General features: G+C 39.2%; 1 protein-coding gene across 8 annotated transcripts in view; it reads left to right on the top strand.

Annotated features, from left to right (window-relative positions):
- Positions 1-26,908, top strand: part of GRID2 (glutamate ionotropic receptor delta type subunit 2) — a 677,007-nt gene that overhangs the window by 548,096 nt on the left and 102,003 nt on the right. For all 8 annotated transcript variants that reach the window (XR_010439884.1, XM_064711069.1, XM_064711071.1 and 5 more), the window contains 2 exons: positions 6,505-6,817; positions 26,026-26,164. Coding sequence is in view for 7 of the 8 variants with exons in the window: in XM_064711069.1 (XP_064567139.1) it covers positions 6,505-6,817; positions 26,026-26,164 (452 nt within the window). In the remaining variant the exon portion in view is untranslated. The remainder of the gene's footprint in view (positions 1-6,504; positions 6,818-26,025; positions 26,165-26,908) is intronic.

Raw genomic sequence — 26,908 nt, 5'->3', positions numbered from 1 at the left:
GAAGAGAACATAATATTTTTGGGAAAAAAAAGAAAATCTTATCCTCCATGGGTTAAAAATTACTGATAGGTTTAACCTATTCTGCCTTCCTGAGCAGCAGGAAACCTGTTGGAATGAAAAAACCCAGCTACTCATTCTGTGCCCATGTCACCTTTCATACACCTACACTGTAACAATAAACTTATTTTGCTCTCTCCCTATGTCCTTATGAAGCTGGAGGCTGGAACTGTGTATTCACAATTGGAAAGCTAGACACAGCCAGAAAAGTAGATTTTCCATCACCTTCTAAACCTTGACAGCTAAAAATCTGTCATCTGATTTTGAGACATAACACAATGGCCCATTGATTTATTTTTACATTTCTTTCTGCCTCTAAAACTGATATTATGCTACACCCTTTTCTCTACAGTGCTCATCAGACCACTGCATAACACAGACTGGAGGGGACTTAATTCTAGATGGTCTGGAAATGGAAGTGGGCCTGGAATGTCCTTGCAGTGTATGATTGCTGAGGCAGAACTCCTAACAACCCAAATGGCTCCAAGGAAAAACACATAGGGCTTTCTTGTTCCCTTGGCAGGCAGGGATTCAGAGGAATAGCCCACTGAAGGTGGTGACCACCCAGATCTGTAAATCCATGTCTCAAGTGCAACAGATTTACCAGCCTGCTATGATTTTGCTGTAAATGAGTCTTCACGGATATGAAATCTTTCTGCACATCTGCAGTGTATAAAGGGTTAATGGAGCTGCGTTTGGAATTCAAAGCCAATGTTTTCCCTATACTGTGGCAGTGTATAATTTTTCATCTTCCTTACCCTTACATAATTAATTAGCAGTAAAGGTTCACTGTGTCCTCCTCTCCTTTTCTCTGACCCTCTTAAGGCAAAAGAACCTCAGGGCGAGCAGCCAGTGTCTATCTACCCCTGACCAAGTGCAAGCTGTTCTTGGAAGGCTGCGTTCTTATTTACTGTGAGCTCTGTTCTGCCCCCAGAACTCACATTTCCATCCACTTGGCAACTTCATTAGGGAAGTACAGGAGCAGAGAATAGTTTTAAATTAAAGGCCTAACCTGCTTGAGACACAGCATTTCCTTGTTTTCCCAACCAAGTTGTACATGATAGTCTGGCCAACAAGTGGAGGAATTCCAGAAACAGTGGGAGTACTCTTTGCCTGTTAGTGTGTCAGCCAGGAACGAGTTCTGCAAGAGACAAGTCTCACTCAAAGGTAATGGAAAATAGCTGCCTTCTCTTTTTGAGTGCACAGAATCATACAGCCATTTAGCTTGGAAGAGACCTTTAAGATCATCAAGTCCAACTGCTATCCAGCACTGCCAAGTCAATCACTAAATCAGGTCCCAAAGTGTCACATCTTCTTGTCCTTTCAGTATCTCCAGGGAGGGTGACTCCACCACTTCTCTGGGCTGCCTGTTCCAATGCTTGGCCACCTTTCCAGGGAATGAAGTTTTTCTAACATCTCCTGGCACAACTTGAGGCCATTTCCTTTTGTCCTATTTCTTGTTGCTGGGGAGATCAATCCCCACCTCATTGCAGCCCCCTTCCAGGTAGATTTAGAGATCATCTCATTGAGGAAAAGGTGTCTTTGGCCACTCAAGAAGATGTGCCATGTGAAATAGCAGTTGCTGTAGCAACCACATGAGTTCTGTGCTCAAGATCAATATTCACTGCTTGCATTAACCATCTTCAGCATGCAGCAGTCTCTGGTGCAGGTCCTGGTATCAGGGAGAGCAGTCCCAGGCTGATCTTGTTTGCAGCAGCGCTGCTGGAGCTGGATGGCAGGGCAGGAGCCCAGCTGTGCCAAGTACATGCCCTGGGCCAGCAGCTGGCTTCAGAGACATGACATTGTGCCTAGCTCACTCTGTTCCAGCTTTGCAGACCAGGTTTCTGTTGGCTGCTAAAATAGGAGCTGGAATCAGCAGAACATAGTAAGTGATCTTTAATCTGAATTTGGAAACAAATGTAAGCCTCCCCTCCTTTGATTGTCGAGACTTATGTTAGGGACACAGATGATCCATGCACCTTTTCTAGTCAAAATACTCTGAATCTACCCCTGCTATACACAGGTGTCTGTTTGCTAAACACCTGAACCAAGTGGTCTTCAGAGAATAAATGGTCTTTGAGAGTGCTCTTGCCCTCTCCTGTCAAGTGACCAGGGCTCTCACTGCATCTTGTAGAGCTACATCTCACAAACAGGATTAGTTCAGAGAGCAGCAGCCCTCTATGGAGAGGCTAAAACCATCTCAAGGGAGCAGTGCTTTGCCACAAATCTTTCTCTTACTGTTAATTATCTGTCTTCTCACAGTGATTCCTTTTGTTGCCCTCTATCCGGATGGCCCGAGGGATGAGCCTGTGTGACGGGCAAGAGAAGTGGCTAATGCCCCTTCTGGGAGAGCACACTCGGCTTTCCAGAATGACTCTGGGCTTTCTGGTGATACTCACATCCATCAACCATTGCTATTCACATCTTGCCATGCTACCTTGATTGTGAGCATTTTTTTCCAGTGAGGAGCCATGAGGAAGTAAATAGCCTAGGGAAAGCAGCCTGATTCCACTTAGGTCCATCAGGAAAGGAAAAATACATGCTTAATCGTTTCTAAGAGAAAATGCAAATCAAGTGGAAGCCTCTTATGAGGTTCTTTTTCTATTGCACCTTCTTAAAGGGGTAGTGTAAGGGAGAAACCATACAGGAAGGACAAAGTGAGACTAGAAAAAATAACAGCTGAGTAAAAAGTGAATTATTTGGATCTATGTGTGTTAGCTTGAATAAAAATGTTTCTCTGATTGGTTTTTGCATGTCCATATTAATAACTGCATAACGTGGGACTGCGTTTTATCACTTCTAGCACTTTTTGAAACTTGATTTAACATTGAAAATGGATAAAGTGAAGGCACTCACAGGACCTGTTTAAAATAGATGAATTTATTTTCCCTGTTCTTGATGATGAGCCACAGAAAGATTGCTTTCCATGTGTATGAGATGTGCTTGTTACAGCAGTAGCTTAGGGACATTTCAGGGATTTCTAGGCTTTGCTGATAAGCTGGTTCTGTGACACCAGTAGCAGTGCTATCAGACCCTTTAGGTGATTTTGTTTGGATTTTCTCATTCTGGTTATGTTGCTCTACAATGGCCTCAGGAGAACCGCTGCTAAGGAAGATAAATATAAATTTCTATGCAGGTCACAGAGCAAAATAATGCCCTCTGCTGTTTTTTCAATATGTTTCAGGAGTCAGAGTTTCATTCATGAGAAACGTGTAAGACATATGATGGTTTTTTGATTTTGGCACTGCAAAAACTTAGTGAGTGGAGAGCTATACATGTTTATAATTCAGCTTGGCAGCTTTATATCTAAATATTGACATAATTGCGTGCATTTGCCTTTCTGTCTCAAAAGCACTAAGTGAACCTTTACTTCTTCAAACTGATGTCTTCTCTGATCCAATCTGACATGTTAATGACAAGCTTTTAATTTTTTTCATCTTCCAATTTTGAAACAAGATGACAGAATCTATATGTAATCAAGGATGCTCACTATCAGTAAATGAAGTATCAAGTGAAGCTTAAGCTTGGTTTTGTGCTAAAAGTGTGGTTTTCTGGGAAACTGGTGTTTATGATCCAATTTAGTAAGGATATGAGTTTACATATTTCAGTGCAGCTTTTTTTCTTTTTTTTTTTTTTGGAAACAGCTAAACACCAGAGTGCTAAAGAAGTCAGGATTTATCTCTCTCCTTTCTGTTTTTCATTTTACTATCTCTCAAGAAATAAAGACATATGGAATCCCAGAATAGCTTAAAGATCATCTCATTCCACCCCACTGCCATGGGCAGGGCATCTTTCACTAGATCAGGTTGCTCAGAGCCCTTCCTTGAACACTTCCCTGGATGGGGCATCCACAGCTTCTCTGGGCAACCTGTTTCAGTGTCTCACCACCTTCACAGTAAAGAATTTCTTTCTAATATCTGATCTAAACCTACAACCTTTCAGTTTGAAGACATCTTCCCCCCCCCTCCTGTGACTCCAGGCCATTGAAAAAGATCTCTCTCCATCTTTCTTGTAGGTTCCCTTCAGGTACTGGAAGGCTGCAATTAGGTCACCTCAAAGCCTTAATTATATATGCAGCACATAAAGTAGCAAGACATAATTACATCACAGTTGTTGCTGCAGTAGAACAAAGGAAATGCAACATTTCCATTAGCACAATGTTGTTCCACTGTCATAATTGGTTGATAACTGAGGTGGAACCATAATTCTGGGGAATGTGGAGGGACTGCTTCCCAGAGATGCAGATTAGGAGGAGTATTTCCACAGATACCATGGTGTCTCATTTTTTTGCTTAATTCTCTTCAATGTATTTAATGGGGGAAAAAATGTGTTTTGCTGTAAAAAGGGGGAGAAAAGCAGAAAAGAATTCTGTTAGTCATACCGTCAACTCTTCTTTGGTTAAAGTATCTTCACTGATGTATGTTGCTTTTCAGTAGAGAATCTTTAATTATGTTACAGATTGCAACTTGAATGAGAAGCTCAATGATCTAGTATGAAGGGGAAGTATTTTAGTAATATACTGATATTTAGTAACCCAGCTAACCTAATAAGCAGCAGCTGAGTCTAGGAGGTTTTATTTTTCCACCCCTGAAATCCTATTTTGCCTTTTGATACACATTCAGGGGGAAAGGCACACATCTATGCTATTCATTAAATGCAATCATAATTTCCCGTTTGACAACTATCGGACTTGTGTATTTGTAAATTGTTTTAAAAGCATATTTATGTTCATAGTAGTAGAAAACAATTCAAATGCTGGCTGGTTTGCATCTTGCTCATTGGAGCAAGGGCTTGACTGTCAGCAGGTGCTATGAATCACTTGAGTCACTCATTGAGCAGAAGGTTTGTAGTGAGGGGATAGGGAGATTCGGATAACCTGAACATTTCCATGGATAATTCTAATTGCTGACTGAATTTTCTGCTGCCCATGGGCAGTTGAATCATCACTCACAAAATTGTTAGGAAGGGACCTGAAGTGAATTCATGAAGCCATGCCTTCAGCTGTGCTCATCAGCACAACTTCACTTATGACTCCAGAGAACTTAACACACAAATTAAAGCTGAAGCTCTAATTCATAGCTTTTAAGAAAATCAATATTTTCAAACCCTTTTTTTGTCCAAGTCATCAGGCTTCCAGCTGGGCTCTGCCACTTTCTCAAGCCAGTCAACAATCAATAAAAAGTAACATCATTTAAGCTGAAGTCTTAAGAGCAGTGTGATTAGGAGTGTGTTTGTGCCATGGGCTGCACAGTGCTTTGCACATCATATTAAAAGAGCCCAGCTGATTTACAACATTTTCTAGTCAGTTTCAGCTGCCATACCTTCCCACTCAATATTTCAAATCGTATATCTAAGGAACTAGGAATCTCTGCCTTCTTTGGGCAAGAAGAAAGAAATTCAAGAGAGTTAATAAAATTTGACTGAGTACTTTCAATTTTTTGTGCTCTCGTCACCCCCTTCCAAAGGATCACACACTTCTTTAGGCAGAACAAAAATTGATTAAATCAAGGTAGTACAAGTTTAAATATTTTAAGTACTCTTTTGTCATACTAAAACATCTAGAATTCACAGTCTTATTGCTCAGTATTTGAGCTTTTAAAAATGGTATTCATATGCCTGCTTTAAATAACCTTTCTTGTTTTCAGTGAAGCTCTAATTGTACCTGTAAAAAGTACAGTAGCACCTGCTGTACTTGTGCCTGGTGTCCCTGGAGACCTCATACATACTGTGAAATACAATGATTAGATCAAGAAATGTTACTCATCCTCTTTTCATGTGAAATGTGTTCTTTAAATTACAAAAAAAAAAAAAAAAAGAAAAGAAATGGCACAATGCAAGTCCAGGCTAGCTGCAGGACAGATTGGCGTAGATGGAGGAATTGCTTGTCAGTAGGATACAGAGGAATTAATCGTAAAGGAACTGCATGCAGGATCTGCCCTTCTGCACTTTAGACTCTGTAGATAAAATGGATGTTTTATGGAATTTCAGGTGCTCCTAGGGTAGTAGCCCTTTGTCATGATCATCAAATCATGAAAATATTTTATAAATTTGGCTCTATCAGGCAACTAATTTCCTACAATTGGATCTGCAAGAAATCTGACTTTTGCCACAGTGGCAGTGATGCCTTTAATAAGCCAGGTTGACAAAAACGACCAAACATAGATTTCCTCCAGGTATTACCTGTGTTTGTAGCATTTTGGTTTCTTGGAAAATAGCAACAAGGAGAGCTGATGTGCCAGAGTCCAACAAGTGAGGTTTGCTTGCAGAAACCAAGACACATGGTTGATCTAGCCTCAGTCACCTCTCTGTGCTCACATGTATGAGGCTGAAGACCTCGGTCTTGGCATCTGATTCTCCCTAAGCTTAGCTGCTATAAATCACAGAGGAGCAAAGATCTTTTTTGTGCAGCTCCTGCTTATCCATGTTGTGTTTTCCTCCTCACCTCAGAGAGCTGACATCGGGATCTCCGCCCTCACCATCACCCCCGACAGGGAGAACGTGGTGGACTTCACGACGCGCTACATGGACTACTCGGTGGGCGTGCTGCTGCGCAAGGCAGAGAAGACAGTGGACATGTTTGCCTGCCTGGCCCCCTTCGACCTCTCCCTGTGGGCCTGCATTGCTGGCACGGTGCTCTTGGTGGGGCTCCTGGTCTACCTCTTGAACTGGCTCAACCCCCCGCGCCTTCAGATGGGATCCATGACCTCCACAACTCTCTACAACTCCATGTGGTTTGTCTATGGATCCTTCGTGCAGCAAGGTAAGAGACAGAGGGAGGCTCTGCCTCTGAGAGAAAACCCACCTCTCCTGCCGATTGCTGTAGAGACCTTCCTCTCCCCTGCCTCCCTCCCACAGCCCACAAGGAACTGGGAGCACTGGAAAGCCTTGCGCTAAAAGATTTCCTAGATATTTAGCTGCCCTGTGTGGAACCCTGAGAATTTCAGAGCACTGCATGCTAGATTGTGATTTGTTGTTTTGTTATTACAGAAAGGTGATTTTTCTCAGAGTTAAAAAATAAATATTGCTCATCAGTTGCTGGAGAACTATTCAACATTAACAAGTGCTATGTTCTTACCCAGTCAGACAGAGAATTCCTGGATTTGGGGTTTGAACTAAGTTTAGACTAGTCAGCAGTGCTAAACAATCTAACTTTCCTCCCTCTTCTGATTTATTTCAATTTTCCTATCTAATACTTAGATTAACGCTTCTCTGGCCTTCCTGATTTCTTTCTCAATCCCATCTAGCATCTGGTGTAGCCTAGGCTATTCCCCAATTCTGCTTATATTCCCAAGTCCTCCACAATGTTCCTCTTCTGGCATGGTTTTAACCATGCATCCTGAAGACATCAGAGACTGCAGATCTTGGCTGGGTATATACTGCTTGGGATTCTGGTCTACAAGCTGAGGTTGTAGAGCAAAGTGCAATAAGAAAACACACCTTAATAAAAGAGAAAAAGGGGATTTAGGCTCAAAACCAAAACAGAATGAATGACTTCTTGCTGATCTGTGTAATTGTTCCTCAGTCACTGCTGGCGCTGCAGGTACACCTGTTTTAATTTCACAGAGCATCTGCTCTACAGAGAGCCATGGCCACTACAGCCCCAAACTTGCAGACAGTTCTTTGTATTTTAACCTGAATGTGGATGGAACACTGTAGGTAAAGGTGTCATATTTATGTAAAAATGGCAATGTGATTTGCCATTACATTATTTTTTTCAAAACAGTCACATGATAGCCATAAAAGCTAAAGGTATCCATGTAAATCAAGAATGAAGCTCCTAGAATGAAAGAAAGCTAAAATAATGTCACGATCCAAAAAAAGAAGAAAAGCTTAAGCTGAGACTTTCCACAAGAGAGGTAATTTTAAACACATAAGCATAGAGGCATTACTTCTAAAATTATCATTTGCATTGAGCAGTGATGGTCAGCTGAGGAGAGCTGAAGAGATAGTTTCAGGGGTTGTGTGATTTTTTTTTTTTAATAAATAAAACCTAAGACTTCAGAGTAGCTGAGACCTATGGAAGTTTTTGGAATGTATATGGGTGGGTTTATAAAGCTCTCTTTCTGTCCAAAATATCCCCAGTGTGTTTAGCAAATCCAGCTGTGAGGGAGCAGTTGGTCTGTTACAGAATGAGACTCATTACATCAGTCTTCCTGTTAGGTTAGAACTTGAGAATTAGTTTCTTTACTGCATGAATGTGAGCCTGATTCCACACAGGTTTATCAACCAGAGCATCCCTGCTGTACTCCCAACAGGAGCCCCAAAAAGCTTTCTAGGAGACTGCCCAGCTAAGGTTCAGAGGAGGCACAACTGGTTTAACACACCTCAGTTTGAACAATTGTCCCCTGAGTTGTTTACCTCCTGTTTATCCAAGGAAGTCTGTATTATGTGAAATTTCCTAACTTTTCTGTCCAGAGTAGGACAAGGGAGCCCTTGGATAGATGCTCAGTTAGCTTAAAAAGGATTTTTTTGACCGATCAGTGAAAATGAGTGCTTAAGGAGGGCTTAGAGAGAAACCTTGAATTCAGCATGAAATTGAGGAAGAAATTAGATAAAAATAAGGGGACCAGGTTGCAACAATACCAGAATTCAATAGGGGGAAAAAAAATAAAAGAAAAGGAATTTCTTTAAGCAGATCAGCATCCACTCCCCCTGTGGTAAGAGGTGTTGCACATGAGGTGCAACTCAGTAAAACCTGCTGGTGGTACAAAGCATCTGGAGGCACCAAAACTGCTGTGCAATGTCAGAAAAAGAAATTCACAAAACTGGGAAGGTGGGAGGAATTAGTTACAGGGAGCGAGGGACACCTTACCATCTACTATGTGGATTTTCAACACAACTCTATAGAATTCTCTAGAATAAAGTAAAATATTCAGTTGGCTCCTACTGAGTGAGGGAAAGCTACAGACATGTATCTATAGTTTTGCTCTCCTTCAAACAACAAGCAGAACTCTTGTGAATTATATAGAAGGAAAAATGAAACATATTGAAAAGAATTTATACCAAAATACATCTACTTATTATTACTTATTTAAACCAAAATACACTTACTGACTGATATAAACATAAAGACTCAGAAGAACTCAGAAATTCAGTGCAGAAGAGAAAGAGATCCATTTATAATGCCAGCCTGTATTTCACATTCAATTTGAATATAACAAAAACTATATTAGCTGAAGCATTATTGTTTACTAATCCTTGTCAATACAGACATATGAAAATAATTTTCGTTGACAGAGTAACTGGCTATTGTGGTGATTTTGCCTCTGTTTCTGTTCATCAGTTCTTCATTCAACAGAAAAACTACAGCTTTTATTTCTTTTGGAATAATAAATCTGTTGCTATTAATTCTGATTGGCAAATCTTAAGTGTAGCAGCATGGGGCATTTCAAATACTGTCAAGTTCACTTAAATCTTTCAGCAGCAATTTAAAGCATGACAAGGTACTCACTTCTCTTATCAAAACATAGAGCCAAAGATGCTTTTATGCCCTGTGCTGACAGAAACAAAGCAGCTTGAACCAAAGATTGCTTGTGCTTTGATAGTTTTGGATGCTTTTTTGGGGGCTAACAAGTTATTTGTGCCATCATCTTCTTTCTTTTCTCTGGACAGAGGAAAAATTTGCAAGCATGCAGAGTGGCTTCAGACCTGCCATGGCTCTGAAGAGAGCCCTCTGCTGCAAAAATACAACTCATTCTTTAACAAAACTCAATCTATTATGATTGAAACAAAGCTCATTCCTTCTGGAATAGTAAAATCTTGACCAATTTTAGCAAGTAGCTTGTGTTCACTGTGTCCCTTTTCCAAATGCTATTAACAAGTTTTAGCCTTTTGCAATTTTTGAAGCACCAAAGAAAAAAGTACTGTGTCATTGTCTATAGACAAAAGTCAACAGAGATCAATCCAATGGTTTTCAAGGCAGGTCTATAATTACTGTCACAATCAGTTACAAAATTTAAGTCTTTTTAGTTGCTTCCTTAAAGCTAAACTGAAACTTAATGTGACTGCTCCTTGTATCACTTAAATTTATCACTTGAACTTGGCTTTCACTTTCTTAACTCCATATTTCAGTGACCACTCTAGGCACCATTTTGAGACTGGTAATATGGAGATATACTTTTAAGTTTCCATTTTTATTTGATGTTCACTCATTATTAAGATCAGTCAAAATAGTTTACTTTTTTTTTAAGGTATATGAGGATAAAGCTGCAATATAACTCAATTAATATAAATGTGTATAAAATGCAAAGGGATTTTTTTGTTCTGTGCTCAAGCCCTTCATTATAAAAATACATTAAAAAAAGGCAGGCAGTGCACTGAAGTGCTTTGGCTTCCTATCCAATATACCCACTGAATTTGCAATATACTGTGACCACTAAGAGACTTTTAGGTGATCTCAGTCATGCTGCTGTGGGTTATACTAAAAGCAAATGCTTCTGACTCTGAAGTCAAAATTCAGGCATGAGTAGTTAAGATAATATCTGTTGTCTCTGAGTTGTCTATTCATCTAAAGCTGAAGCAGATTCATAGATTCAGACTGTGGAAGATTGCAGTTGTGTTGAAATTTGGTTTCATGGCTTCTGAATTTGTTCTTTTCCTTTTGCTCATCATAGAAAACTAAATAGCTAAAGCTCCTCATTTTGCTTATTTTGAATATTATCTTTAACAACTGGACAGAAATCTGGCACTAGGCAGCCCTGCTTTGGGACAAGGGACAAGAAAGGGACAAGAGTCTGAGTAATGCATGAATAATGATATATTTTGTAGACTTTGCTCAGCTTTTGTGCTACTCCATAGAACCTGCTCTTTAGCCATGGTATTGTTGCTACTCCCTCAAATTTTGCCCTTGTTAGAATTTGCTGGTAAAGGGAACCTGCCATATGAGCTCTCAGAGAAGAAATTTGGGGGTTCTAAATACGTTAATAAAACCTTCATTGAGGTCAGCTGAATCAAGTTGCTGCAACAGTCTGATGACTTTTATACTTGCTGAGAACCTAGTTTAATCTCCTGAAGGTTTTCTATTAGCTTCCTATTAGGGGCTCTTGTTACAAAACGCCCTAGGGAGCACTCTGCTCTCACCAGTACTGGAGAAAATCAATGATTTAAGAAACACGAGTTCAAGATCTAGAGTTGCTGCCAACCCTTTTTGTATAATAGATCAGTTTTTGAGACAGGTGAAATGCTGCATAATTTTTTACCAAGGACTTGCAGAAGAATCTTTTTGGGGGTTTTGTTTTGAAGGCAGCCTCTCAAATTTTGCTTCAGAATACAGTGAGGAGCTAATTTAGTATAAAAGATTTCAACAAAATGTTGAAAAAATAATGAAGTCAGAGAAAACTACAATGTTTGGTATTTGATATAAAAGACACCATAAAAGACTTAGTCTCTATCTTATCACACTCTGCTCATTTCACTTTGAATTTTTCTGTAAGAGAAGATATTTCTTGATTGGCCTGGCAGAATTTTAGATTATGCAGGTAAAGATGCAAGGCTCTGTTTTGTTTGGGTTTGTTTGGATTCGTTTGGCTATAATAGAAAATATCTTTTAAATGGCTGAATCATTCAAGATTTAATCACTTCTTAGTGATTGCAACAAAACAAACATTCATTATAGTTTTATAAATAGAATTTGACCATAGGATAATGAATGCTTGAAGTATTAGCTGCAAAAATATAATTTTCTTCAGAGATCTTAATCCACTTGCTTAACCTAGAAAAGTTATGAAATGAATGATGTTAAAGCACCACTGGTGGGCCATTTTTTTATCCCCTTATATTTGTTTAAAATGCTGGTCACAACTGGAGGTTTTGATTGGTCATCAGTGGTGTCAGTAATGGCCAATTATGCTGATAGTACCTGGCAAATGAGCAAATCTCACTGTTTGCCTTGTGTAAATTACATTTCATAGGAGCAATAAAACAGCCTCCAAGCTTCAGCACTTCAAAGTCATTATAATACTTCTCAGATGGTTAAAGCTGCTCAGAATTCTCAGTCTTCTTCCTTGTATTACCACCCAAGGTGTGATATAATCCTCCTGAAATGCACTGCCTGGAGTCTGCTGTTGCTTAATAAATTACTCCGTCTTGCTTATCTCACTCTTGGCATGTCCCTATCAGCAGGAAACCCTTATGCTGTAGCAACATCCTTTCTTAGTGACATTTTCTCTTAATTAACTGTACAATAATCAAATATTTAATATTCAGAGGAAGAGTCTAGAATCATTCTGGAAAAATTCTGTTAGAAATTAATTATATCTTCACATATGATATTTAGTGGTGAAACCTGATTTATTGTGGGGGGGAGGGGGTATGTTTAGAAATACAATAAAAGATGCAATAAAAAGTAAAGACTTTAGGACTGGTACCTAGTTCCTAATTTGGTTTCTGCACCTGATCTGCTGGCTGACCACAGAAACATTATTTAATATCTTTGCTATCAGCCCTTAGTTTTAAAATGGATATGTTACCCATCTTCCTTCATAAAAACATGTTTTATACCTTCTGATAGAAGGCAAAACTTAAATGCCAGTCTCATGAATTAACAATTTTAATTGCTCTTGAAGCTAATGCCAGTCTTGACATATTCATGTAGCAAGGGAAACAGACTTGCTGAGTCTAAAATGCACAGCACTGAGCTGGGGAAATGAAAAGTCAGATACTGAACATGTTGGAAAACAAACTACATGCACCAACAGATTTATTTATGGCATGATAGTTCCACCTTAAAGTATGACCTCCACCAAATTCTCATGTCATTTTGATTAAATCTGGGCTAGTGCATCAGTAAGTGTATTTACCTTCATAAAGTCACCTCTCTGAAATGGGGACTGCAGCCCTGAGCTACCCAAACTCCTTTTGCATGTCTCAGTGGTTTGGCCAGCCCTCTTGACAGATCCAAAAATGAATAATTTGGCAGTTGTGTCCTGTGTCTCAAAAGTATTTGGAAACCACAAGTGGTCACTGGAACTGACAGTGTGCCCTGAGAGTTGTTGTTGTGTGGGAAGTACACTTTATAAGCCTTGGATGTAGCTTTATGTCCTTTCAGAGGTTTATTTTATTGTCTCTTTTTGAGACTGTAGCTCCGTGGAATAACCATGCTCCAAGTAAAATGTTCAGTACTGTGGGCATTTGTTTGCAGCAGTGTGATATCACTAGTGTGAAACTACCAGGGGATATGCTTGGATTTTCTCTAATTTGAAGTTAAGATTCAGGCAGTTCTCAGAGGCATCTTAAATAATGCATTTCTACATCTTCTCTGCACGTGGTTGCTTGAGTAATAGCACTGGGTGCATGAGACAGTCTGTTTAGAGATTTTGTGTCTGGTATTCCATCTGGGAGGAGATGGAGAATGAATGGCAGTGTGGAAGCCCAAAAACCACCTTAATTGCCTAGGACTAGCTCTGATTGACTGTGAAAAGGTAATGTCTATCTGGCTGTAGTGTAAACCCCGACAAAGACCAAGTGAGGCAAAGGAAAATAGTATTGGATGTCATGGCATCTGCCCATCATTCTGGGTTCTTTCTAAAACATCCTAAGGTGAATATTTTGCTCAGAACAGTTTCTTTAGTTGTAATTTCTGATATTACTATATACTGTAACTGGGTAAATAAGGAATAAGTTAGATTCAGATTAGGTAACCAATTTTGACTTTTCAGGGTTCACCTGTGTATAATATACATTTAATTGAGGAAACAAGGAAGAACCATTTAGTCAGGAACTGAATGTTTCTTGTGTGGAAGAACAATGTAACATCTTTTATCTTCAAAGATATTTAGAAGCTGAAGAGGCAAGTCTTACTGGTCCTGCTATTTGATCTTCCTGCACATGAGTTTACAGTTAAATTGACAACTTCAGCTGTTTAAGGTAGGGAGGAAGTGAGAAATGAGTTTTAGCCTTACTCCCCCTCTACTTGAGATGCCAGCAGTTTCACCCTCAGACTGCTCAGCCTTTTTCAGCTGAGGCCACCCAAGGCTCCAGACAAACATGGGGTTTTAGGGGGAACCCACGGTAGTTTTTGTTGCTTTTCTGCCCTGTGAGGAGTCCCTCCTCTGCAACAGCTGTGCCATAGCTGCATCCACCCATGCAGAGCCACTTCACAACATCAACTGGTGGGTAGGTGCCAGGAAAATTGCCTGAAAGCTGTAAAGACAGGAGTAGCAGAGGTTTTCAAGCTGCTGGCAGAAAGTCTCCCTTCTTCAGCAGCTGAGGGTTTTTTCCTCAGACCTCTTGTAATACTGAAGTGTTTATAAAAGGAGTAGACCAAAATTAATAGAGAAAGGAAACAAAAAATGCTATCAAATTATTTTTTTAACTAACCTGTTCCTTTCCCTGAAGGATGAGTCTCAGCATTTATGGTAGAATGAGGGCTGTGGGGGGGTTTGTTTGCATTTTTTTTAATCCAGTCAACTTCCCAGCATGCAAATTAAGGGGATTACCTTCATTATAGCAGCATTCTGTTGTAGGAATCTCCTGCTGCTTAAGTTTTATCCTTCCATTGTCAGTAGTGGAGGGAGAGATCTTAAAGTAGGACTTCACCTTTTCAGTGTTTTGGAAGTTAGTGAGATGGGGCTGGGTTAAAAATGTGCTATACCAGGCAAAGGGAAGATGAAGGAACATGGGTGGCTTTGACTGAAGCCCCACACTAGGACAGAGTCAGGGTAGGGATGAATGGGGAAAGAAAGTCACCTGCAAACAGGCTGTGAAGGAGCAGTGATAATAAATCTGTTGAGTGGGGTGTTCGTTGTTCATGCCCAGATGTACTTGCTAATGGAACATATTTAGCCATAAGCATGTACTTCGTACTTACAATGGCTTCTTTTATTTCTGTATCTCCAAAGAGGAAAATCCTCACTATCCTGTAAAGTCACCTTTGAAGTCACTTCTCACTTCTGAAAAACCTGAGTTGTGATCTTAAGCAGGGTGATAGCTGATTTGCTGTGAAAACCAGGTTATTCCATTTTCAAGCATAAGCATTCATATTAGTGATTTTCATCAATAAATGACATTTTATAGCATTTTTCTCTGTGAAACTAAAAAGGATGAGGGTTTCATCATTCTGTCCTCTGTTCACTGTCATAATGCTACATTAGGTCATTTGAGTTTTACAGATCACTTTGATAACAACATTGCAGGAAGTACCTGAAGTGGAATTTTAGTCTAAATTTTAAAATGTGTTATTTAGGAACATAATTAGAGCTCCTACACTGGTGATGATTGAATTCTATAAGGTTAGGAGTTCATTGCAGAGAAGCATTCTGAAAATTAAAGGATAACTAGAAATAGTGACAGGAAAACTGAACTAAGGATCTGAGATGCCTGTGATTCACTTTTCTCTGAAGTAGTCAGGGGTCACTCTGTTCTGATGGATGCTTGGAAAACTTGGAAGAACAGATTTATAACAGATCATAATTCTTTAAAAATTCAAGCAAAACCATAGTTTGTAGTTTGTAATCCTTTTTTAAATTCCCTTCACCCCCTAAAATCTTGAGTCACAGAATCATATAGAGGTAGAAAGATTTTGGGGAAAACTACTTATCAAAAGATGTGAGGGCCTTACTGGAACAAGTGTTTGTCCTTATGGTCACACTGCATTGTTTTGTGCTTTGCTTGGTTCACAGTTGCTCAGTTTCAGCCAAAGGGGACTCCCTCCCTCATACTCATAACGCCCTCTCTGACAGGCTCTTCGCTAAAGCCACGCTTTAATACCTCGTTAATGGCATTGTTTAGCTTAATGTTAATTTTACATACAGATGGTCTGTTTTCAGTCCATTGTGCACAGTTCCCTCTGCTGTCCCTGAAGGTGTTATGTACAACCCTGTCAGCAGTGTGCAGAAAGACCCCACTAAGCAAACTGTACGTGACAGTAACACACACATCATCTCCTCAGCCACTTATGAATATGCACCAGAGATGATAATTGTGGCTGATTGCTTGAGGCTTCACAGCATTTGGATCCAGCCATTAGTAATTGAGAGATTTGGTCTCAGCATCTCTTGAAATCTGATCTAAACGTTGCCAGTGTGCAAGGTTATTTGTTAAGATTCAGTGCCAACATCCTCTAAAATAATAGCAAGCATATATCACTTTGATGCCTTCCCAGTGGCTGCAAATAGCACCTTTACACAGGCATGCAATCAAGAGCCATCTTAAAAGCACAAATCTCATCACAGCACTCCTGAAGAGCATCCCCAGAGGCTCCCTGTGTTTCTTGAAAATGCCCATTGAGCTCTAATCTGTGTTTTTCTCTGTGTGTGTAGATTAATAATTATATTTTGTATTGGGCTATGTTTTGAAAGTGGGAACAAAGAATTATCTGATCAGAGGTAGTTTTTTGTTGTTGTTGTTGTTGTTTTTTTTTTTTTTTTTTTTTGCAAAGAGCTGTTAGTAAAATTGCTAGGCTTGTTGCACAGTTATTTATGATTATGCAATTGAATGGTCCTATATTTGGTAACCCCAGAATTAAATTTGAAACCCTGCTAAGTCTTCTAATAAACCAATGCACTTCAGCAGCATTAATACAGTATACTTTGGCCAACTGATTCATGAGAGGTGGACTGCAAGCCTCAGTTCCAATGTGATCACAGTTACAGGTATCTTTCAAATATCTAGACTTGTAGTATTAGACCAGCAATAATTAATCTAAGGGCTCCCAGTAACTTCAGCAAATATTAGTGGATGCCTCCATTTTCATTTTAGCTGCAGTCATTGCTCCTCTTTTGTAATGGCAGCAGAAGAGAAAAACAAAATATACTTTGTGATATATTTTCCAGAACTTTTAGAAGCACTGTAAAGGCTACTCATGCCCTCTCTCTCATAATGTTGCACAAGTCAATGCAATTTATTGGCACTATAATAATGCAAAATAATGTTTGTAACAATTTCTTTTATCTCTTGTGAACTTTGATTTGCAGTTGAAACTATATTTTGCTAATTCCTCAGAAAGGCAGAAAGGGACGAGTGCAAAACTGTTAACCTCTGAAATAAGTCATTAACTTGTGGGTCTAGGCCTAAAAGCCAGGAATTGATTCCTATAGGTCTTGAAGATTGATCCTGTAAATACTACATAATAGGAATGAAATCTGATCAATGTCTGTAATTAAAGCATCACATACACCAGGAGAAGCTAGAGCCCCAGCCATTTGCTAAATGGTGATAACAACACGTTTCTCTTCCCAACTTTTGCATTATTGCCACCATTTCAGCAAGATGGGTGGAAAAGATTTATTGTTGTGAAGAGATTTATAAATATACTATAACTAATATGTTATGCTAACATCACTTTAATCAGGTAATTATTAAAGGACTGTTTGGCCTTTAAGGACATTGATTTAATGGGAATTAATTTAATGATTGAACACTGTTTGTGTAACATTATCATTGCTAGTGATGCAGAAAATTGGAATCTCAGCTCAGCTGAAAAGAGTTTAGACTTTTTATTATCACATTAGATACTATTCTACTCCAATGTAGTTATTAGACCTTTTTTATACTTTCAGTATATATTTAAATGTTTGGAGTTTATCTAAAAATTTCTGAATAGAAAAAATAAGTTAAAACTTTTGTCATTGTACTGCTCTCCTTTTTGATAGAGGCTTGAATTTCTGTTTAAAATAGCCTTTTAGAAAGTCCATTCAATTTTGGGTTTGACTTGCTATTGCTTCTCCCATAAAATAAATTTCCTCCATTTTCATTCTCTGCTTTCTTCTCTGCAAACCTGATGATTTTTATTTTTTTTTATGAGGAATAGAGTTTGGCTTATGGAAAAGTTTTGCAACTTAAAGACACAGCAGCTTTTAAAAGTAGCAGCAGAGCACAGTTCTATCTAGATTATTCTGAGGCTGAATCCTGCACTGTCTAGTCACAGTTTAGTGGAAATGGTGAGCATTATAAAAGGACTGTGATCAATACCTGGGGATTAAGACAGAGTTAAAGCTGACCTTTATAGTTGCAGCTCCCACTTACCTAAAGGTATGTTGTCTCTGGATGCCCTCCTTGGTTTGCCCTCAGGAGTGCTATTGTCATAAATTATTTTTCATCTTCGTGGTGCCTCTAACTACTGTGGTATATAAATTAGACCCAGGGAGAAAAGAGTAGTAGTGTAGTGAAGTGGTGCATCTGACAGGCTGCTGCAAACAGATTCATTTTCTAACAAAATTTTACTCAAGGATGTCTGACAGTTCCTGCTGTATCTTGGCAGGATTTTCCAAGGGAGCCCAGTGGCCAAATGACTAGTCCTCTGTTACTGGAATGGAGCTGTTACAGTAGACACAGCAAGTTGGGCAGGCTGGTATTTGAAGACAGATAGAAAAATAGTTTGGTAATAGACACAGCAGAGACTTAAACACACAAACACAGTGGGTTACTAATCCAGTACAGAGCAATGCTGTAGTGGGCTGAAATGCTTTGCACTGGGTAGCACTGACCCTTTCCTTGATGCTAGAGGAATTTCTAGCTTCAGAGAGGATATTTTCAAGGAATATGACTGAAAAATCTGTATTTTAAGCAAAATATTTTGTGAGCAGGCATTTCACCAACCTTTTGGATATTTGTCCATCAGGTTGTATGTCAAGGCCCTCTGACCAGATTTATGAGATGGGTTCCCTGGGCTGTAACTTGATGAGGGTTTCTGTGGCACTGCCACAGGTCCTTGATTAGTCCCAGCATTGGAAATCTCAGCATGAGTAATCTTTCCCTATTAATGAGAAAACAGAGCTGAGCAATGAGCCTTAGTGTGTGAGTCAAGTGCCAAAGGCACATCCAAACAGACACACAGCAGTGGCAAATGGAGGATTTTCAGAGGGAGTTTTCAAGATATGAGATGTAGCTTGGAGATGATTGCTGGTAATAGAGGGTGACAGAGGGTGACAAGGTAGCATGGCCATCTCTCTCTCAGACTGGAGCTGGCTCATGCCTGGCCTCCTTGATGGAGGGCTGGGGGAAGCCTCCATCTGCCTCCACAAGGCTGTGCGCACACCCTCAGGTTAGCTGGCCTCCAGAGCTGCTGGGAAGGATCTTTAGCATGTATAAGATGCAGCTTCTCAAACTCCTTCACAGATTTCAGATACCTAGCAGTGATTTGAAATAAGCCTGAAGGAGAGGAATGATGGTTTTGGATTTTCTGCCTGTCACATAAAGGGGAGAAATAAATGAGGGGAGCTTCTTTTGTGCATCATTGCTTCCCTTCTGGGAGTGCAGTGAGAGCAGTGCTTCCCACCCAGCTGAAAGAAAACAATCTTCCAGGGAGAAAACGTAATGAGATTAGTCAGGGGATCATTACACTAACAACAACAAATGGCAAGAGGCAGTGATTGTTTAGTTCAGAAATGAGACATTAAGGGGTGAAAAAATTAATCAGAGCACCAAAGGACAAAGTGAACACATTCTTTAATTGCCTATAGACTAGCAGGAGAAATCTGAATAGTAAACAAGAGCAGTTAGACTCAGAAATACAGAGTTGATCTTCATGTTGTTTCTGAAATCTAGTAGGAGCAATTGGAGATACTGAAAGTCAAATGGACAAGATGGGTAAAAGGGGAAGAAGGTGGCACTATATCACAATGGATTAGGTATTTCAGAGGTTGAGAACTTGGAAAGAACTTATCTTGCTTTTTTTCTGTGACTGTGTGCTGATGGCTGGAGCACAAAATGAGATGGGAGACAGTGCCTGCTGCAGGCCACCCAATCCCACTGGAGAGGAGCATGGCTGGCTCCTGTACAGCATCTCTGTGATGCATAAGGGGAAATGTGAGGTGTAAGAGGGGCAGTCAGGCTGAGTGGTGTGTGTTTCAAGCCTCCAGCTGCCCATGCTGAAGTATCTGGAATGCACAGGTAGAGCACATTGAAAGGAAAGGAGCACAAAGTGTTAAACACTACAAATTTCAGAAAAAAAATTATGTGGAGAGAAAGTGTACACAGAAGTGAGGCAGAGCCGAGAACAGGAAGAAGGGCACTGAAAACTTCATTAGGAGATATAGAAACCTTAATGATATTGGTGCATTAGGTGAAGGTAATGCTATTCGAAATCATTATGCTAGAAAGGCAACATATATTTCTCTTATGTGCCTGTGAAAAAAAAGCCAATTAAATTATTTCTGTGTAGTGGAGGTTAAGTGGTAGCTACTATATAGCTACTACTATAACACAGTTTCAAATCAGCAAATTCAAAAAAATTTCATCCAAGAGATGAAAATCTCAGTAAACCAGAGTTTACTGTGTAGCTTCCAAGATTTCTGTTTGCTGACATGAGTCTTAGAACATTGGGCAGGTTTTTAGAAAGATGACCAAAAAAATTTATTGCAAACTTAAAGACCAAGCCGAACCTTCAATCCCAGTTTTTCTTTCATCTTAATATCTGGATGTAACAAGATGAAAGACTTAACAAATATAAAGAGACATTTAACAATTTCAAAAGATATAACCATTTAAAAAGTCTACACATGACTTTTACAATTGTATTATAGTAAAATAGTAGCTTATGAATAGCTTTATTATAAAATAAGAAAACTTTATCTTTGGGATCTGATGGAAACTTATATAATTAGTTTGGTAAATAAAAAAAAATTTGGGTTCTTTCCAATCCTACTACTTCAAATGAACTCAAAGAACTGTTCCTAATATATTTGGAGTTTTTCACAGTATAGTAATAATACATAGATGCAGTTCTGTCTTGTTAGGGAGTAAAGACCTGAAGAAATGTTTGATGTGTGAAGCAAAATATCTGAATGTCTCTTTTTACATATGATTTTTGGGCTTTAAATCACTATATTTTAATACAAACCAAGTGCTACAGGAGGAGCAGGTGGTGTGGTGAGTAAAAACTATAGCTGGCTCTCAAACTTCTCCAAACCTTGTAAGGTCTGGCTGCCAGCCCTGCCTCACGATCAGTTCCTTCTCCACTCTGAAACCCTTGCAATCTGCCAATATGTGCAAGGATAGCAAGTTCAGCCACTGATTTTCAAGCTTATTTGGGAGGCATTACTAATTCAAGGAGTTGTATTCTCCTGTGGAATAATTTGTCATGCCTGCTGTGGTCAGTGGGTGTTAACTTCAGCACAAAATGGAATATTACAAGCTCAGGTTATGGCGTGCCAGCTTAAATGTTATGGATGAATATAACCAAAGTTCAAGGAAGAATGGAAAAGGATAGATGAAAAAAATGAAAATAAGGGAAGAAAAATTCATGATGAGAAATTTCCCGACAACTTCCAAGCTGCATTTACTTCACAGCTGGTAGAAATAGGTATGGGCTTCATTGACTGTAAAATTTTTTTTTGTCCTATACTGAATTGAATATTTCCAGTTGAAACAGGTGAGATTTTATATTATCAGGAAAGTTTTTAACAGAACAATGGCAATAGCTAATGGTCTGAAAGATTCTGCCTTTGAAGAGTTCTGCTTTGCAGAGTTTTACAAAGATCACAGAGCTCGGTCAAACTTCAGGTTTTGTTTCTAGTGGCAATAAAAAAGTGGAAATATAAAATACCTTTTCCTCTTTGTTAATACAAACTACTTCCCTCACATGCACTCTCTATTAATGTCCCCTTCACAAAGAATACAGAAGACATGCATTGATCTAAACTGTTTGCAACAGGCATCTGCACCTCTTTATTTATGGAAATTGCAGATGCACAGCATAATTGATGTGACTGTTCTAACAGGCTAAAGGCTAAACTGCAGCCAGCTCCCAAGTCCTTTGTGCTTTTTTACCAAAGGCCAGTAATTCACTGAATGTGGACAGAATTTTTGTAGGAAAAAGCAGAATCAAAATCTGTCCCCAGATAACCCACCCTATTATTCTTCACCTTCCTTTTCCAAGCACAGTTGAGATTCTTGCTTTTAATTTTGATGGCATTACAGTTCCTGAACAAAGCAGTCACAATTAACATATTTTTCATGGTTCTCTAAATTAGCTGGAAAACTCCTTACACAGAAGCTCAGCTCACTGCAGTTTTTCTTCAGGCAAACAATTGACAAATCCCTGAGAACAAGATGTCTGGAAAAAGAGCTTATGCATTTTGAATTCTTCAAATTTAATCCAGAATTGTAAAATATCAAGATCTTACCAGGCTGTGATCCTGAATTTCCCTGTTTTGCCCATTTTTCCTGTGTTTTCATTCCTCCTTCTTGCCTGTACTCCTGTCTTGTGATTTTTGACATGAAGAAACTTTTACACTGAACACTAATGAGGGAAAATATTTTTTTTAGTAAAAATATGTATTTTAATTCTATAGTTTCACATTTTGTCCTCTATGTTGGGTTTTACCCTGGTATTTAAGTCTGTCATAATTATGCATAATATTTTTGCATTATCAAGATGATGCATTATTTTTTCCTGTCTTCTGTTTAGCTTGAAGCGCTTGGAAAGAAACGAGAATAAACAGAAATTCATAAGATAAGTTGCAGTCTAAGCCTGTCATCTGAAGTAGGCCAGCATTAAAATGGTCCAGGATTGATGAAGGAGAGCTGCATTAGATGAATGTGGGAGGACTAAAAGTAGTATCTTTCACTGTGACTTCTACAGCAATTCGACTTTTTCAGAAAACTCCCAATAAGATTGATTATTCTCTGGAAAATATCTGTCCCTTCCTGCACATGAAGATTTTAAAGGCAGATTACATTTTTCTAAGTGATTTTAGCACCCATTATATGTCAGATGAATTATTCTGGGGGCTGTAGCCACAACGTAGGTGATGTAGAGGTAGTGGAATTTTGTGCTGCCTTATACCCTTCTGCAGGTGTATTGGAAAGGCCACAGTAAATTATAATATAGCCTCTGTAGTCCTTTGAGATGTCTTTTTATGTGACAAAGCAACTCCTGGACTGCTGTCTTCTGTGGTTTCCATTGGTTTCATGAGTGGGGCTCAGTACTTTTCAGCGCTGCTCATTGTGCCCCAAGAGCATCAGTGCTTTAACTGTAACCACAACCACTGTGCTGGCCTCCACTGATGAATTTTGCTATAGGAATGAGATGTGATAGAACTCTGGTCATCAGCATGGGTCTGCATTGCACAGGTGGCCCCCTTTGCCATTAGGGGTCACTAAGCTTTGCAGGTATGATATCAAAGACAGCAACAGGCAAAGATTTGTTCCATGGTTTTGGCTCCCTCCTGCTTTGTGCTGCGTGTCCTGTGTGTAACCTCTTGTAACTGGAACATGGCATGATCCATAAAGGTGTCAGTGCATCTGAAACTCATCCTAGGTCTTGGAAAGCAGAGCTCAGGGAGGTTTGCATGCCTGTCCCTCCTGCACGCTAATTTAAAGAAGAGTTTAGTATCTTTTAGGTCTGTGGCTGTCTGTCATGGTAATGTTAATGGAAAAGCAGTGATTGTTGCTCTCCTGAGTGACTTGGCACTTTCTGCACTGAGAAAATGTGGATTGGGACCCAAAGAAAACTTCAGAAAGTTTTATCCCCAGAAACAAAATTGGGGAGAATAAGAGGTTTCTTAAGGTGAACTGTCATGGTGCAGGAAGTGTTTTAGCAAGGAGTACAATGGAACAAGACTGTGTCACATTAAGTTTCCTAATAGATGCCAAAGAAATGGTACCATGGCAGTAAAAGATCTCCTTTGGTTTTTGTTTCTTTTCTTCTTTTACTGGGAAAGATGGAGTATGCTGCATATACTGCTTTAAAAAAAAATCATGCACTTAGGCTCTTGTGGTGTCAGCCCTGCTTTAGAAACGGTGGTTTAAGAAGCCTCAGAACAAAAATTGTTAGAGGAGTGAGGAATTATTTTGATATGTGTTTATTGTACATGTACTTCAATACAAGCTTTGTCCTCAAGCTTCATTTATTGACTGCTGGTATACAAGGAACAACTGTGAATTAGGAACAAAGATTCACAAACATCAGGATGAAGTAAAAGCACTTGGGCTAGCCAGCATTCATGGGTTTTAAAGTCTATTTTTAACATGGGAGGGAAAAGGAAGAGGTAAAAGTGAATAGTGGGGAAAACTTTATCAAAGTATGGGAAAGCTGTGTGGACAGTAGGGAATGATGTGACTGAGAGATCTGTAATGGCTTTTGTGTTCACTTGATGCACAGCATCCTCGCTTGAACCAGAAGGCAGGTGTGTGACTTTCAATGGTCCTCTCTCTTCTGACATTTAATTTCAATTCAAAAATGTGAGAATTTCAGAGTTTTACTCATTAAGATGAAAAATGAATATGCAAGGACATCCAAAATATCATTGGTTTCTTCTCAATCGCACTAGCCATTCCAATTAAGTGTGAGGATTATCTGCAGGAATTGGCACCTGAAAGTTAAAAAGACAAACCGCCTTTTCTGATAAATTAATATAATTGCTCTTTTCATTTTATTAAAAAATCATTTTAATTAAGTATTTAAATGACATTGCAAAACGGTTGTAAAGTAGAAATTCTCTGTTAAAAGTAATTTAAAATTCATGCAACAGACAAACCCAAATCTTCAGATGTTGAAGTTAATGTTCATCTTTGATAATCCTTAGACTGAAATGATATCTCCTGGTCTGATCAATAGATTATTATTTCAGACGATTACTTGGCATCTTGGAAATAAAAGAAAACTTTTTTCCAGATGTTTAGGTCTAAGAGCTTTTGTCTGTCAGTTCTGGAATTCTCAAAAGGCAAAGGATTTGAGTGTTTATATACCAAAAGTATAAGTGGAGTCAATTATTTCATATACAGCATAATTCCACATCACTAATGCAGGAAAAAACTTTCAAATTGGTATGGCAATGCAGAGTCCCCTGTGGTTTTTATAGGTAAGAAGAATTCTGAATAAAGCAGTAAGAGCATCCTTAATAGACAACACTGATTAAATACCCAGTTCCTGTACATAAGTGAAAATTATTTGTTCTTGGAATAGGAATAATTGCCATTTGTATTCCCTTAAACCTACTTGCTGTGGAAACATTAAGGAGTTTTTACATAAGTACAAAACAAACTATTTACAGATGGTTGAATTGGTAACAATTGCTTTTGCAAATCCCAGGCATTGCACCATCATAAGATTTTGCCTAGGAGAAACCTACCTCAGAAACAATATCAACTTCTCAAACTGCTGAGCGTAGAGGGAGAGGAAAAGGGTGAACATCTTGAGCAGTTGATTGTGGGTATTTGCCGTGTTCACCTATCCCCCCTTAGTTACTTGTAGCTGTGACAAAACATACTGCGGACAAAAGGGGGATTTAAAAAATAACATTTTCCTCCATCTAAAAATCTGAGATTTCTCTATTTCTTTAAACAGAAAGAGCTCTTGCAAATACTCCAAACTAGTGTGTTTTGGGACAGCTGTTTGAATAAAAACTGCTGCTTTTCATGGCTTGCATTTCTCAGCTCTTGTCACACAATCGATGGCTTGCAGCTCATCCTGGGAGGTTTAATTGCTGCTCATGTTCTGTTTACCTGGCAGTTGGATTTTAAAGGAAAGCAACTAGAGGAATACAAAACAATGTTTACTTTCTTCTTAAATACGTGTGATTTTTTTTCTCTGTGTGTCCAAGTTCACTTGCAGCAAGTTGTACAAATACATATGGTTATCATGAGCATCTGCCTGCCTACAGAACTGTGAAAAGTAATTGTGGTTTGATGGGATTTTTTGACTTTACGTTCCCCAGAATGAAAGAAAAACTTAATTAAGGTTTGTAGATAAGATCTCTAAGGAATGAACATTGTAAGATTTTCCTTTGGCTGCTTTTGTTCTGAGATGTAGAAGTCTATTTCCATTACTGGACAGGATTGGCAGATGAACTGCAATTAAAGGCACAATAGCAAAAGAGATTAAACACAGGAATGACAACTGACAATGTGGGCTTCCTTCAGTGCTTTTCCTTGCATAGAAAGTGCAGCTCCAAATCCTGCTCAGTTCACTGAAGCACCAGGCTTTAATGGACTGCTTTAAGCTGTTAACCTTGGGGTCTAGTTATCCTGAGCGATGCACGAGCATTCCTCTGCCAAATGAAAATTCTTGCTTTTCCTTCTTCCCCACAGGAGGAGAGGTTCCATACACAACCCTGGCAACCCGACTGATGATGGGAGCCTGGTGGCTTTTTGCTTTGATTGTCATCTCCTCCTACACGGCCAACCTAGCAGCTTTCCTCACCATCACACGCATTGAGAACTCCATCCAGTAAGTTGATAAAGAATTATTCAAGGGAAAGGAGGGTGAACATAAATATACATGTAGAGGGGTATAAATGTTCTACTTAAATGTGAGAACAGGAATAAATGTTTATCTTCCTTGAGAAGTAGTTGGAAAGTTAGAAAAATAACAATATTCTGTGAGAGACTGTCGGTCTCCCTGGAGACACTTTGTTTTTAGGACTGGAATTGTTGGCCTCTAGCACATGCTTTTCCCTGTGGCAGACATACATATGTATGTTTGCACACATACATATTTTGAAAGAGGCAATTGAGTTTGAGATGACCACACAGTGTCAGTGTTTGAAATAGGAAAGTATAAATTGCTGCTGCTTTCCATTCAGATGTATTCCACAATGCTTACATTCTAACACTGGTCGCGAAGATCCCAATGCTTCTTCAATGTATGGGGAGCTCAGAGCTGATTTCACCTATTCTTGCCAAGGCAGAGATGTGTTAACAGCAACAGCCCGTAATAAACTCACTGGTTTAGGAGCTCTTCTTTGCTCCTGCTCCCAGGAGCCCTCTTACTACATAAGCAGATCATGTTGTTCTCTTTTTCCTGTGTATTTGTTTCGTTTGCTTCATGCCTCCCAAAAATCAATGTCCTGGTCTTCTCCTGTCCCTTTTATGGTGAACTCTTTCTGTCACACCTTCCAGTCTTTTTCTGAAGATCATGTCATCTTTCCATACCACAGGAGCCTTTCTAGGTCTCCTATCCTCTCTCTCTGCC

This window comes from Zonotrichia leucophrys, chromosome 4 (assembly GCF_028769735.1).
Source record: "Zonotrichia leucophrys gambelii isolate GWCS_2022_RI chromosome 4, RI_Zleu_2.0, whole genome shotgun sequence".
Classification (NCBI taxonomy): Eukaryota; Metazoa; Chordata; class Aves; order Passeriformes; family Passerellidae; genus Zonotrichia; species Zonotrichia leucophrys.
The sequence above is the reverse complement of the archived record's forward strand: the minus strand, read 5'-3'. Positions and strand labels throughout refer to the sequence as shown.